The sequence below is a fragment of the Polypterus senegalus genome, chromosome 4, assembly GCF_016835505.1.
Source record: "Polypterus senegalus isolate Bchr_013 chromosome 4, ASM1683550v1, whole genome shotgun sequence".
Classification (NCBI taxonomy): Eukaryota; Metazoa; Chordata; class Cladistia; order Polypteriformes; family Polypteridae; genus Polypterus; species Polypterus senegalus.
In genome coordinates this window covers 140,106,226-140,121,155 of record NC_053157.1, presented here as the reverse complement: position 1 = coordinate 140,121,155, position 14,930 = coordinate 140,106,226, and the positions used below count along the sequence as shown (strand labels likewise).

The 14,930-nt window shown below is 38.2% G+C and overlaps 1 protein-coding gene across 1 annotated transcript in view; it reads right to left on the bottom strand.

Annotated features, from left to right (window-relative positions):
* Positions 1-250: 250 nt before the first annotated feature.
* grxcr1a (glutaredoxin and cysteine rich domain containing 1 a) overlaps positions 251-14,930 on the bottom strand; it is a 60,921-nt gene continuing 46,241 nt past the window's right edge. The window contains exons 2-4 of the mRNA XM_039752783.1: positions 14,497-14,736; positions 11,622-11,687; positions 251-433 (exon numbers count right to left, since the gene is read on the bottom strand). Coding sequence (XP_039608717.1) covers positions 254-433; positions 11,622-11,687; positions 14,497-14,736 — 486 coding nt within the window. The 3' untranslated portion in view covers positions 251-253. The remainder of the gene's footprint in view (positions 434-11,621; positions 11,688-14,496; positions 14,737-14,930) is intronic.

The window sequence follows — 14,930 nt, the reverse complement described above, 5'->3', positions numbered from 1 at the left end:
TAGATCCATATTCTTGCCTTTTACATTGCTGTGTACTTTATTACAACCCCAAACTTTATAAATAACAATGTTAGACAATATCATATATTATTATGAAAAAGAAATAAGAATGCATTTTAACAAGTCTCATAAAGATGTCATTATAAACTGCACAGAATGAGTTATTATAACAAATCTTTATTTAATGTCCATTCATATTATCGAAGCTAAAAACTTGGATAATACAAAGTGTGTAAAATTGTACAAGTGGCTGTTAGTGGACACAACTTGGGCAAGGCTGCAGTCCATTCTCATTGCATGATGTGCATTTCAAGGCTTTAAAAGAGTCTGTGAAACAGTTTCGGAACACTGACATCTTACTCCCATGGCACACTGAGCAAGGAACGAAAGAAAATCCTCCACAAGTGGAACACTCTTGGGGATGCTGAACTTTCTGAAAGAGTAAACACAAAACCTGGACATCAGTTGTATTTCTTACATTTAAGTTCTGAAGAAATTTTCTGTTTTCTTCATATCAACTTCTAAACACACATTGAAAGGATTATATACTTTTTACGCACTCTTAAAAGAAAAGACTAGAACCCATATTATAAAAAGGAATCACTCTGGGAACATGAGGTAAATGTACACTTCAAATACTGCATATGTAATTGTTGGGGGAAAGACAGGGACAATAATATGATTGGGTTTCTGCTGCTTCATGAACAAAATCCAAGCTGTTTCAGGACAGTCCATCACCTTCAGCCAATCATGACTGTAACAACAGAAACCCAAAAATATAAAATCAATCATCAAGACAGATTCAACAGAAACAGGAGTTTATACAAACAGAACTAAGAACTTTGTGCTTTAATAGCTAAATTAATGGATTGCTGCTTAAGCTCTGTAAGTTAAAATGTTATTCTTCCTGCAGCATTACAGATCATGAAATTGTCCTAGGAGGTCAGGGGTGATTGTGGTTTACACCGTTAACTTTGCTGAACAAGTTGTTTTTAAGTATACAGTGCATCCGGAAAGTATTCACAGTGCATCACTTTTTCCACATTTTGTTATGTTACAGCCTTATTCAAAAATAGATTAAATTCATTTTTTCCTCAGAATTCTACATGCAACACCCCATAATGACAACAAGTTTACTTGAGATTTTTGCATATTTATTAAAAATAAAAAAATTGAGAAGGCACATGTACATAAGTATTCACAGCCTTTGACATGAAGCTCAAAATTGAGCTCAGGTGCATCCTGTTTCCCCTGATCATCCTTGAGATGTTTCTGCAGCTTAATTGGAGTCCACCTGTGGTAAATTCAGTTGATTGGACATGATTTGGAAAGGCACACACCTGTCTATATAAGGTCCCACAGTTGACAGTTCATGTCAGAGCAGAAACCAAGCATGAAGTCAAAGGAATTGTCTGTAGACCTCCAAGACAGGATTGTCTCGAGGCACAAATCTTAGGAAGGTTACAGAAAACTTTCTGCTGCTTTGAAGGTCCCAATGAGCACAGTGGCCTCCATCATCCGTAAGTGGAAGAAGTTCGAAACCACCAGGACTCTTCCTAGAGCTGGCCGGCCATCTAAACTGAGCAATCAGGGTAGAAGGGCTTTAGTCAGGGAGGTGACCAAGAACCCGATGGTCACTCTTTCAGTGCTCCAGAGGTCCTCTGTGGAGAGAGGAGAACCTTCCAGAAGGACAACCATCTCTGCAGCAATCCACCAATTAGGCCTGCATTGTAGAGTGGCCAGACGGAAGCCACTCCTTAGTAAAAGGCACATGGCAGCCCGGCTGGAGTTTGCCAAAAGGCACCTGAAGGACTCTCAGACCATGAGAAACAAAATTCTCTGGTGTAATGAGACAAAGATTGAACTCTTTGCTGTGAATGCCAGGCGTCACGTTTGGAGGAAACCAGGCACCGCTCATCACCGGGCCAATACCATCCCTACAGTGAAGCATGGTGGTGGCAGCATCATGCTGTGGGGATGCTTTTCAGTGGCAGGAACTGGGAGACTAGTCAGGATAAAGTGAAAGATGACTGCAGCAATGTACAGAGACATCCTGGATGAAAACCTGCTTCAGAGCGCTCTTGACCTCAGACTGGGGCGACGGTTCATCTTTCAGCAGGACAACGACTCTAAGCACACAGCAAAGATATCAAAGGAGTGGCTTCAGGACAACCCTGTGAATGTCCTTCAGTGGCCCAGCCAGAGCCCAGACTTGAATCCGATTGAACATCTCTGGAGAGATCTTTAAATGGCTGTGCACCGACGCTTCCCATCCAACCTGATGGAGCTTGAGAGGTGCTGCAAAGAGGAATGGGCAAAACTGGCCAAGGATAGGTGTGCCAAGCTTGTGGCATCATATTCAAGAAGACTTGAGGCTGTAATTGCTGGCAAAGGTGCATCGACAAAGTATTGAGCAAAGGCTGTGAATACATATGTACATGTGATTTCTCAGTTTTTTTATTTTTAATAAACTTGCATAAACCTCAAGTAAACGTTTCTCACGTTATCAATATTGGGTGTTGTGTGTAGAATTCTGAGGAAAAAATTGAATTTAATCCATTTTGGAATAAGGCTGTAACATAACAAAATGTGGAAAAAGTGATGTGCTGTAAATACTTTCCAGATGCACTGTATAATGACATAGACAACCTGGAGAGTTTATTAACAGATTATCTTTTGCAAAATGAGATTATCCTTACATTGCTTTGTCGCAGTAGTTGTTAATTTGTTCAGGTACGCTTTGCTTATATGGCTACAATGGTTTTTGTGTATCAATTTTTTGCACATTTTGTAATACATATTTCTTTAGTTTGGAAATTAAGTTATACTTTCGAATGTTAAGATATTGAAATGAAGAGAGCCACAATAAATCCATAAGCAACTGGTAATGTATGCCTATTATCTGGAAATGGTGAATTTGTCATAATGAATTATAGCAATTGATTTAGTTTCTAAATCTAAAGACCCATAGTATGACAGAGTGTAAATCTAATTACAATGAGATAGAAAGAAAAAGACTACAAAATATACAGATATTTCCTAAAGCATTAATGACACAGAAAATAAATGAGATATTTAGCACATTTTTAAAATAAGTACTTCAAAGAAAATAATACTGATTACAATATTTTGACAGCACAGTAGAACATGCACTCAGGGTACTAAATGAGACAATACAGTATGTCAGAAAAAAGAAGCATTTGAAGATTCTCATTTGTTGAATTTCTGTCTAACTAATATTAGCTGTTTGGTTTTTGTAACCTAGGAATTGTAACTAGCTTGCATTCTGTTCTGAGCTATTTGCTTCTCAGTTTTGTAATCTTGTCTCGACACACTCGTTTCACAAACAGTCCCTAAGACATACATTATGCTTACTCAGTTATGTTCTATGTTGGGTTAAATGGCCTGTTCTCATCTAAATCTATCTAATGTTGACCTCTTTTCATATTGGATATAAGCATCTGTTAAGCACATAAATATAAAATGTAAAAAATGTGGACATTTTCTTAAGGATATTAATGAAATTTATGTAAGAAACTCTGCAATTCCTTAATATTGCACTATAATTATATAATGATAATAATGATAATGATCACAGAAGATAATTGGGCTGGTGTCTAAATACAATCATCATACGCTATACACAACTTTTCTGGGAACGTTTTTTTAAGATTTTTAAGTGTGTCTGTTGGAATTCAGACAAAATAGCATTTGTGAGGTCAGAAAGTGATGGTGAACAAGAAGACCTGGCTCATAAATCAGCGTTCCATCCATCCATCCATTATCCAACCCGCTATATCCTAACTACAGGGTCACAGGGGTCTGCTGGATCCAATCCCAGCCAACACAGTGTACAAGGCAGGAAACAAACCCCAGGGAGGGCGCCAGCCCACCGCAGTAAATCAGTGTTCCAATTCATCTCAAACGTATTCAATGGGGTTGAGGTCAGGGCTCTATGCAGACGACTCAAGTTCCTCCAAACTTGTCAAACCATGTCTTTCTGTAATTTGTGTGCAGGACTACACTCATGCTGGAACAGAAAAGAACTTTTCCCAAACTGTTGCAACAAAGTTGGAAGTACACAATTGTCTAAAATGTTGTTGTATGGTGTAGCACTAACAGTACCCTTTACTGGAATGAAGGGGCCTATCCCAAACCCTGAAAATTTGCCCTAGACCATTATCCCTTCACCACCAAATTTTACAGTAGGCACTATGCAGTCCAGAAGGTAGCGGTCACTTGGCACTTGCCAAACTCACATTGATCTGTCAGATTGTGAGATAGTTAAACATGGCTCATCAATCCAGAGAACACACTTCCACTGCTCCAGAGTCTAATGACAGTCTGCTTTACATCACTCCAGCCAATGACTGTGATTGTGTAGAACGATCTTAGGTTTATGTGCAGCAGCTCGGCCATGAAAACTCATTTCATGAAACTTCTAGCGCACATTTCTTGTGCTGATGTTTTTTCCAAAGGTAGTTTGGTGAGCTTGCATGGTGGACCAATTTGTGCCTGAGCAGTTCTTCTTCCTAGACACTTCCATTTCACTATAATAACTCTTAAAATTTTCCTTAGCAGATTTAGCAGAGCAGAAATATCACATACTGGCTTGTTCAATGTTATGACAGTGGCACATTTAAAGTCACAGAGAGCGTCAGTAGAACCCATTCTACTGCCAATGTTTTTCAATGGAGATTGCACGGCTATTTGGTTGATTTTATGTACTTGTTAAAAATGAAACACCTGAACTTAACAATTTGGGGGGTTGTCCAAATCATTTTGGCCATTTAGTGTATGTGTTGTCCAATGTGTTTGAAAATCTGTTTCATATATTAATAATAGGGCGCACGGTGGTGCAATGGTAGCGCTGCTGCCTCGCAGTAAGGAGACCCGGGTTCACTTCCTGGGTCCTCCCTGCGTTGAGTCTGCATGTTCTCCCCGTGTCTGTGCGGGTTTCCTCCAGGTGCTCCAGTTTAGTCCCATAGTCCAAACACATGCAGATTAATTGCATTGGCAATCCTAAATTGGCCTTGATGTGTGTGTGTGCCCTGCGGTGGGCTGGCGCCCTGCCAATGGATTTATTCCTGTGTTAGCTGGGATTGGCTCCAGCAGACCCCCATGACCCTGTGTTAGGATATAGCAGGTTGGATAATAGATGGATGGATGGATGTTAATAATAGATGAATAGATGCAGTATTAAACAATAAGGAACATTAAATCATAAATACTGAAGAACTGATTATGCATAATAGTATTTTTCAAGCTTCCCTTTATTCAAAAATATCCCTGGCTTGGCATATACAGGCAGAATGGTAACAAATGTCATTGTCAGCATGCCTGGGTGGCTTTCTCAGTCAAAATGCTTACTGCTGCCATGTCTAGACTTCTTGATTTATTGTCCTCTCATTTTTAAAATAATTCCTGCATGCATAAAATAAAAAGATTTAGTTAAAATCAACTCTACCATGAATCAAGCTACCTCCTAATAGTATGCCTCCTGTCAAGTTTAGCTGCATTGATTGCATTGTAAAAAATCTAAATAAGCTACACTAAAAATATTGGTGTGATTAGAAATGGTTCTGTCTACTTTCAAAAGAGACTTGAGATATGTTCTAGTTCAGTATTTTCTAAAACTTTTTAAGGTAATTTTATATTTTGTTTTAAAGAGTGTGGCAAGCAGCTGGGGGTGGCACCCAGCCAGGATGCCCGGGAGGACCGGAAGAGGGATTACGCCTCCTCCAGACCACGAGGGGGTGACTGCCCTGGTGGATTTGGGGACCACGGGAACTGAGCTTTTTAAACTCAACCCTAAAGGGCCCATGGTCACCGCCAGGGGGCACTCTGATGGCTGGAAAGTCCTGGTCCTCAGCACTTCCACCACACCCAGAAGTGCTGGGGGGAAGACTACCAGGGACACCCAGAGTGCTTCCAAGTGCACGGCCGGTACTTCTGCCACACTGGGGAGTGCTGGCGGAGAGAAGGACGGAGCTCAGGATGAGAGGAAAGGAGGCAGCCTGAAAAGAAGAGAGAGGCATCATTTTGGTAAAGGCCTGGACTTTGGGGGAGTTTGAGGTTGTGTGCTGTTCACTGTAAATAGAATGTACACTAAACATGTGTTGGTGTTTGAACCATCGTGTCCGCCTGTCTGTGTCTGGGCCAGCCTCCACAAGAGCCAAACATAAAATTAAAGTCAGCTTTATGCTTAAAACATTCACAAACACGGTGGGTCAAATATCAAACATTAGAGTGACATCTGAAATTCAGCTGGACTTGGTGGAGTATGAAAGTCAGATGTGTCACCCATGGATCTTGGAACTTGTTGAAATCAATTTAAAGAAAGTAGGAAGTCATTGCAGGGTTAATATTGGTTACGTTATAATCAGAAAAAAGTTAAAAACCTGAAAACAGGTAAACAGGAAGCACAAATAAAGAATTGAGAACTTTATTATGCAAGACTTAAAGATGAGAAGGTCAGAAAGGCTCTTATAAATATCATCCCATTGAATCATGTAATTCATGTCCATAATTAACTGAGATAAATGCAGCAAAGAAACTGAACCAAGCATTATTGTTCTTCAAAACCGCTTTTTTTTCCTTTTTATCTTTTCCCACTTATATTTGGGGTTGATGTGGTTGATCAGCCTTCTCTAAACAGTTTAGTTCTGCACTTATTTGCTAGTCAAGCCTTTCTCCTTCTGATCTTATTTTACTTTATCCATTCACCTCCACTTTGGCTTTTATCTCTTTCTCTTCTCCAGTACTTCCATTCCCATCATTCTTTTTCCCCCATTGTCTCTACTCATCACATGTCCATACCACTTCAGCCAGCTATCCTATACTTCTTAGCTATCACTTATACTTTTGTTGTACCACTGATTGTCTCATTGCTTAGTCTGCCCTTTTTTATAACTCCACACATCCATCTCAAAATTCTCATTTCTGCAAAATCTAACTTCTCCTGCACTCCCCTTTACTGCCCATGTCTCAGCTCCATATATCATTGCTGGTCTTACCACTGTCTTAAAAACTTTACCTTTAACCTTCACCTTAACTCTACAAACTCTTCAAAACAAAACACTTATTTTGATTTTGATACTGGCAAAATATTTCAAAAACAGTTTGAACAGGAAAAGAACTTACCACTTTGTAGCACTGTTTTTCCTTCTCAAAACACTTAATAAATATTTCATTACTGAGGGCACCTATTTATTGAGAGTTTCAGGTGTAATTTGGTCCCATTCGTTCTGCAAACAAGTCTTAAAGTATGTAAAAGCTTCAAAATGTGTGGCACCTTCTCATTTGGGGACAAGTCAGAACTGTTTTGCATTGTCTTGCTCAGATATGCATCAGCATCCATGGAAGAGATGTCATCTTGAAGGCAGCATAAACTGCTCCAAAATATGTATGCACTTTTCAACATTAATGGAGCCTTCACAGAAGTGCAAGTTAGTCTTGCCCAGGGGCACTGACGCAACCACATACTATCATAGGTGCGAGCTTCTACACTTGTAAATTTTAGACAGAAGTGCCCAAAAGTGAAAAAGGAGGAGGAGAAGTAGGATAAAACTGTCCTGCAACCAGATGGATAGTAAACATAAAGGCAGAAGGTAAGCTGAGCAAATGCTCCTCTTGGTAGGGCAGAACTGTGGCCTGTATTGTGTATCAGAATATGAACAGTAAAAGGAGGTAAGTGGGGTGACTAAGTAAGACATTGTGCAATATGGCTTTCTGATTTGGTTTCTCTTGTTGTATTCTCCAATTCCCTCCTCTGTTAAACATTATTTGTGCTAAATACATTCTTTGTATTGCTATAGGGCTGTGTTTTGGGTCTTTTGTTCTGGATGAGCGTCATACATGGGGTACTCCCTTTCACACATAACATAACATAATGTAATGGATAGGGTTAGACAGGCCTAGACAGGGGAAGGAAGAAACTATCCTTACAAAAACTGTGGCACTCTCCTTACTCACAGTCTACTCGCACCCGCATCTAAAATCGTGCTGAGTGTGCAAATTAAACACAGACTGTACCTAGGGCAGTTATTTAAAAAAAGACTCTGGAGTGCTGAGGTGGTAGGGCTAAACACTGAGCTTTCATGCTCTAATCATTCACCTACTGAAGAGCACTCCTCATGAAATAATGGATTTGCATGCATATTAACCCTTTTGGCCCTGATATCCTATTACTAGCACATATATATGCAGCCATTTTTGTAAAGCACAGGTACGTTTGCAGCCGTTGAAACCAGACATGCTACTATTAGCGCAGACTGGAGAAACTGGCATATGGTCTGCGAAACACGGAAGTAAAAATGGACGCTCCCGTAGTGTGTGCACCACTTTCAATTTTATTTCCTCACAAAGATTGAAGTATTTGGCAGCTATTGCATAATAATAGTGATAATATTTTATTTTTTTCATTTTTGAGCTTCCTAGACACCCCAGAGTTAGAATACCTCACAAAATAATTTTCCTATAAAAACAGAAAATACAGGGTTAAGAGACTTACAAAGGAAAGATTTACCAGCCGTATTAGAATAATGGTAAGCAGTGATACACAGCATATCACAATAAACATTAGTGGGTACAGGATCATTTTTGCCAGTGATTAAAATCAACATTGATTTACAACACAGCAGGGAAAGCAATACAGGCAGTCCTAGGGTGAGAGTCGAGTGTAGGAGTCTGCACTAAATGAGCATTCACTGAGAGCTGGAATAGTGAGAAGACTGGCATCTCAAGTGTCTGGCAGCCTATAATGGTGTATACAACGATGAGAGGTGGTGTGGGTTGTTAGAATTAACAGATTTGTAAGTCAGTAGCTAAGGTTTTAAAGGTAATTCAGTATCAGAAGTGAAGCCCAGAGGGGTGATGAGTCAGGATTCATCAGTAGCATAAAAAAGCAGTTTTAATCTCTTAATGCTTACAGGATGAAAAAATAAAGGCAATTAAAGTGTGACATACAGTATATTTGTAAATTCAAGGAGAAGATGTAATGATAGAGTGTGGCAATGTTTCACATGTGACTAAAAAATATTTTGAATGCAATCAAGAAGGAACATTCAAAGTTGGTGTAAATCACTCCAAGTACAGACAATGGATTAAGGATTCATCCCGGATTGCTTGAGCTTTTGTTCCCAAAAGAAGTAGTCCAGTTCTGTTTGTATAGGAAATCTGCAGACACCCACATGCTAATGTTTCAGAGGCAGTGTAATGATTCTGAACACTTTGTGATTTTTTTTTATTGGACTTCATACATTTTTTCTTAGATTTTCTATTTTTATTAGGTTTGGAAATCTGCAGAACTCATTTTGTAGTTTTGTTTTGCATTTAGACTTTTTATTATATTTTATCATTTTATTTTTTTTTTTGTTTGTTTTCTGTGATGCCATTTTGTGTCATTGATAGGGGTATGACACTGCAAGTTATGCCATGTGACATCATCTACACAATTCTATGGAAGCCAGTGTTACACAAAGGTCAGTGTTCAATATTATGAATACTTTGTAAATCTTTGTTAGTAATTTTTGTAGAATTAATTATTGGTTATGCTATAAGACTGATATCTGGTGTTGGTTTTGAGTTTAGTTGCTTTTATCCTTTGATTCCCAGTTTTTACCCTTTCTAGTCCTTATTACATATTTCATTTACAAGTCCATTTTTTCCTCCCCTCGGGGCCTGGCAATTCTCACTTGTGGCAAAACAGACAGACATGGAGCTTCAGTAAACCTTTCAGAATTGATTATCATGTGGAATTGGGTAACATCAGCATAAAAGTGGAACATGAAGCCATGCTGATCGATTAGCAGTATGCAGACTTTGAGAAGAAGTGGACCATGCACTGAATCGACATACACAGCACAGCACAGGAGAGAGCTGAACCTCTCCAAGACAACTCCCTATGGCAGGGGTGGGCAAAGTCATTCCTGGAGGGTCGCAGTGGCTGCAGGTTTTTGTACCAACCCAGTTGCTTAATTAAAAAAAAATCCTTGTCAATTATTTAATTTCAGGGCTCTTTAGTGCTTTAACTCTGCTATGTCAGGTCATTCTCATATCCTAGATATTTTTTCCTTTCTAAGGATATCATCCAAATGCTTTGAAGTCTAAAACAGATGAGTAATTCTCAGTCATTCACTTTTATCTCTTCATTTTCTTTGCAAGTATTTAATTAAACCAAACAGTGCACGATAAACACATGCAGGTGTAAATGGAAACAAGCTTAATGGAGAAATGCTGGATTTCTTTTGTCATTTGCAGCTGATTGCTAATAAGGGATGATTAAAAACCAAGACTACAGCTGTTTAAGACTAAAATAAGCAATAAGGGTTCAAAATCTAAACGAGTGAGACAACTAAAATGAAGCAGAAGTGTTACTTGAGCAATAAGGGCTTCTTATGAAGCAACTGGGTTGGAACAAAAACCTGCAGCCACTGCAGCCCTCCAGGAATGACTTTGCCCACCCATGCCTTATGGTATAGATTATTGCTAATCTAGTGGTAGCAACTGCTGCATTCATCTCTATCAACTTTTACCGTGGGTATCCTGACTGAATCTAATAAATGATTTTATTAATACAAAATAAGCAAAAAAGTATTATTTGTTAATTTGCATGGTTGTTATGGTTATTTTGTCGGGGTTGTGACTTTGAGGGGGCACTGTAGGCAAAATTACTTTTCCACAGTGCATTCCTCAGCATTGAATCTGGACCACCCGTGAAGCTAATGCTCCCTGTGAGAAACAACTGTATTTGGAGTAATACCAGATAAAACAGCATTGCAATAAGAAAAATGTATTATACCAGTATATACCAGTAAATCAATATTCCTATACTACACCATTTGCATAAACACTCATTTTGCTTAAAGAAGAGAATCTTAATCCAACATTCAAACTCAGCAGAAAAATGTCAAAATGTGAAATATCTAATTCTCTTTACAAGAAACTGTTTTAAATTCATTAATGTCATTGTTAAGTAAGCATGTCAGGCCTGTGCTTAGCTCTCTGAGTTGGGCGAGTGCTGAATTCAATGGATTTTTTTCTGGAGTATATTATTGTATTTGCAGTGTGTTTGTTTGGATTCTTTTTATTACTGTGTTTTGTTGTTTAAAGAAAAATAATTTTTCCATCTACCATCCATTATCCAACCCACTATATCCTAACTACAGGGTCACGGCGCTCTGCTGGAGCCAAATCCCTGCCAACACAGGGCACAAGGCAGGAACAAACCCCGGGCAGGGTGCCAGCCCAACACAGGGCACATGCACACACACACACACACACACACACACACCCACACACCAAGCACAAACAATTTGGAATCGCCAATGCACCTAACCTGCATGTCTTTGGACTGTGGGAGGAAACAAGAGTACCCGGAGGAAACCCACACAGACACAGTGAGAACATGCAAACTCCACACAGGGAGGACCCGAGAAGCAAACCCAGGTCTCCTTACTGCAAGGCAGCAGTGCTACCACTGCGCCACTGTGCCGCAAAATAATTTATTGATTCAAAAATATTTTATCTTGTTATCCTTTAATTTCAAGATCTTCACAGATATAAAAAGAAAACAAAGCAATATTCGTAACAGCAAAACAAATGAACACTTGATGACCTACCTCAATTTTAGTCAAAAGATCCTGAAGCTCTCCTGATTCATTCATTGCTAATATTTTTTCTGCACCCTGTTCAAGAGCAAGAATATTACTGTAGCTTAAGAAACATTATATCATCTAGACATAAAACTCATAAACAGTACATGTGATGGTCCAAATAACATTTTTTGCAATGAATTATGAATGTTTATTATGAAAGGCAATAACATGTATTGCCAAAACTACTCTGCACATCCCGCCTTTTTATAAATATAAAGATCAGCATGATAAGAAAACAATATACTGTAAAAGAAATGTGACTTGAAATTGTTTGCTTATACTTTGTATCCCATCTTTTTTGCCAGTAGACCACACTTTCATTTTTCAATTGTGTTTCAATTTTTATTCTATAAGACTAAAATGTAATCAAACTCCAAAAATAAAGCACTGTGGAGCAACTGTGTGTATTAAATGTCAAACTGCAAAAACAACCTGGAGTACCCCATTTAATGAGAGAAATCACAAAGAAAAGTAGACTCTATGTCACCCAATGAATTATTGACTTTGTCCTTAACAGGGAGACGTTTGTTATGGTTGATAATTACATTTCTACAGTCCATCATACATGAATAAGAGCTACACAAGGCACAGTGATTGCCCTGATACTCTCCGATATCTATATTAACAGCTTGAAAGGATCTGACAGCAATTGTTTAGCAAATGATTCAACTTTGATTGTTACCTCTAACAATGCAGAGCATTTTGAGGGAGAGGCCAAAACATTGCAGAGGTGGTGCCAGGAGAAGAACTTCCAAATACATTTGAGGATGGCATTGACTTTAGAAAGAATGCTGAACCATATAACCACTGGTCCACATGGGAAAAATTCGGACGTGAGTGTCAGTAGGCTTTGCCCCTAGGAACCAAGTTACCGAAACTATTCTATCACATTTCAGTAATTATTTACTTCTCTGATGCTGATCTTTCTGATCATAAAATATGTCGATAGCAATTGATGAGATGAAACCTCAGTGGATGTCCTGTCATGAGGTGTTGTGGAAATGATTAGCAACAAATACCAGAATCAGTAGGTATGGAGTGTATACACTTACGTCTACTCCTAAAATGTTGGAAAATATGAACTTGTATTGTATTGTATTGTAGATGTGAGAAAAACGTTAGTCACCTAAACAGGACACACATGATTCTTATATATTCACAAAATCTCAAAAGATAAAACAAAAGACTTGATTGTTTAAACATTCCATTTGCAATTCCTGGAAAGATGAGCACAGACATTTTCATTGAAGTTGCCGTTTCTGTTTAACTGTTAGGTGGAGATTTCAACACAGGCTGTACACTAAGGAGGACTTGTGAGTGGTGGTGGTGGAGGAAGATGTGTTAGGGGTGCTGTAGAGTGAAATGACTTGTATGAATTTTGTTATGTTGTTGTGTACCAAAGACAGGATGTGATTCTTGCAGTCTTGAAGGAATTCTATATTTTTCTGGGTTTTCTTTTAAAATTCAATTGAAAGTTGGAATATACTGGTGTCTCAGGTATTACAGAACCATAAGATACTCAAATTAAAGAAAACAGTACAAAGTAATAGTGTTAAAGTAAACTTTTATAGTGTCAAAATTAAAACTGCATTAATAGACAGACTGGACCCATGTATATACTATATATATATAGTGACAAAGTTGCTCTTTGGCTTCAAGCATGTATTGATGTGGATGGCGTGTTGGTGGACCACACCATGGACAATAGGGGATGAAAAAACATTTAAGGTTCTTAATGTTCATGTTCCATTATGTTACTTGATAATAACACTGGTAGTTTCCTGACAATAATGCCTTTTCAATCATATACATAAATATGAGCCACCCTGTATATATACACTTAAAGTGTTGATTTAACATTTTACTACTGACTGCCTAGCAATTTTACTGTGTAAATAAATGGCAGTGTGAACAGTTAAAACAACAGATTCAGAATAATTATGTGAATCACAAAGTAAAGAAAGAATTATGTTCATTTAGGATATGTATACACTGTGTATGAATTATGCTAACTATCATGGTGGCTGGATAAAAATGCAGTCAATGTTTATTTGCATATCTTTTACTTTTTGCACCAGAATTGTGTTCTTTCACAAGAAGAACATTGTACCCAAGGCAGTTTAATGGTGGGCCTTGGTTAGTTCAATTTTTTCAAAATGTTCAAATAAAATGTGACAGGCTTTGAGTTGTTTAATTTCATTACCTTCAGCTGGAACAATGGAGTCTGACTAATAAGCTTCACAACCAAATTCTATTCACTGTAACAATCAACTTTTGTTTTCCTCTAATTCTTGTGACAGTCAAAAACAGTAACATAATGCTAAGGATTTGGTAGTTCATTGCTGTTTTAACACATTAACTTTGATTGAGAACATTTTCAGTTTCAAAACCATACAAAATCAAAATATGGAGAAGCTGCTAAGAATAAGCTGGATAAGGTGTAGTAGAAATGTTAACAGAATGCTGATGCCGTTGTCAGTATATACAACGATTGGTTTTTACTGAATAATCTAATGTTAGTCACACTTTTGTTCTAGTACAGTACACAAACTAAAGGAGTGCACTTTACACCTTAGTTACAGAATAATTAGCATAAGGTATAGTACGATATGACAAATACTATTACAAAATTTTTATATGCACACTTATGGCAACAAAAACTCCTGCTTTAAAGTGAAAAGTTATTTTTTCTTCATAAAAGAATTTTAATTTGCTAACACAGTACAGATGGACCTTCAGGTACACTGTGTCAAAAAGGTTTACTTTTTTTTACTGTTTTCATTTTATTAATACTGACTGCTAACATTTGCAGAGAAAACTGTATTATAAGATGCCTTACCCCAAGATAATGCCCATCAATGAAGACCACAGGAAGAGATGGCGATTCTGCCACCCTTTTGCACCGTTCCTCCAGTTCTTTTCCATATTCAATGTTTAATGCAATATTTTTATCGACAAATTTAACTCTGTGATTCTGGAATATCTTCCTCACCAGTTCACATCGTTCAAAGGTTGTTCTTACCACTCGGAAACTGGTGGTATAAATTACAATTCTTCCAAACTCCAGCATTAAGTTTGGCTGAAAAAAACAAGTTTAAAAATGATTAGATTATTTTTTCATAGGTGGTGCAGTGGTAGCACTGCTGCCTTGCAGTTAGGAGACCTGGGTTCGCTTCCCGGGTCTTTCCTGCGTGGAGTTTGCATGTTCTCCCCATGTCTGCATGGGTATCCTCCGGGTGCTCCGGTTTCCTCCCACAGTCCAAACACATGCAG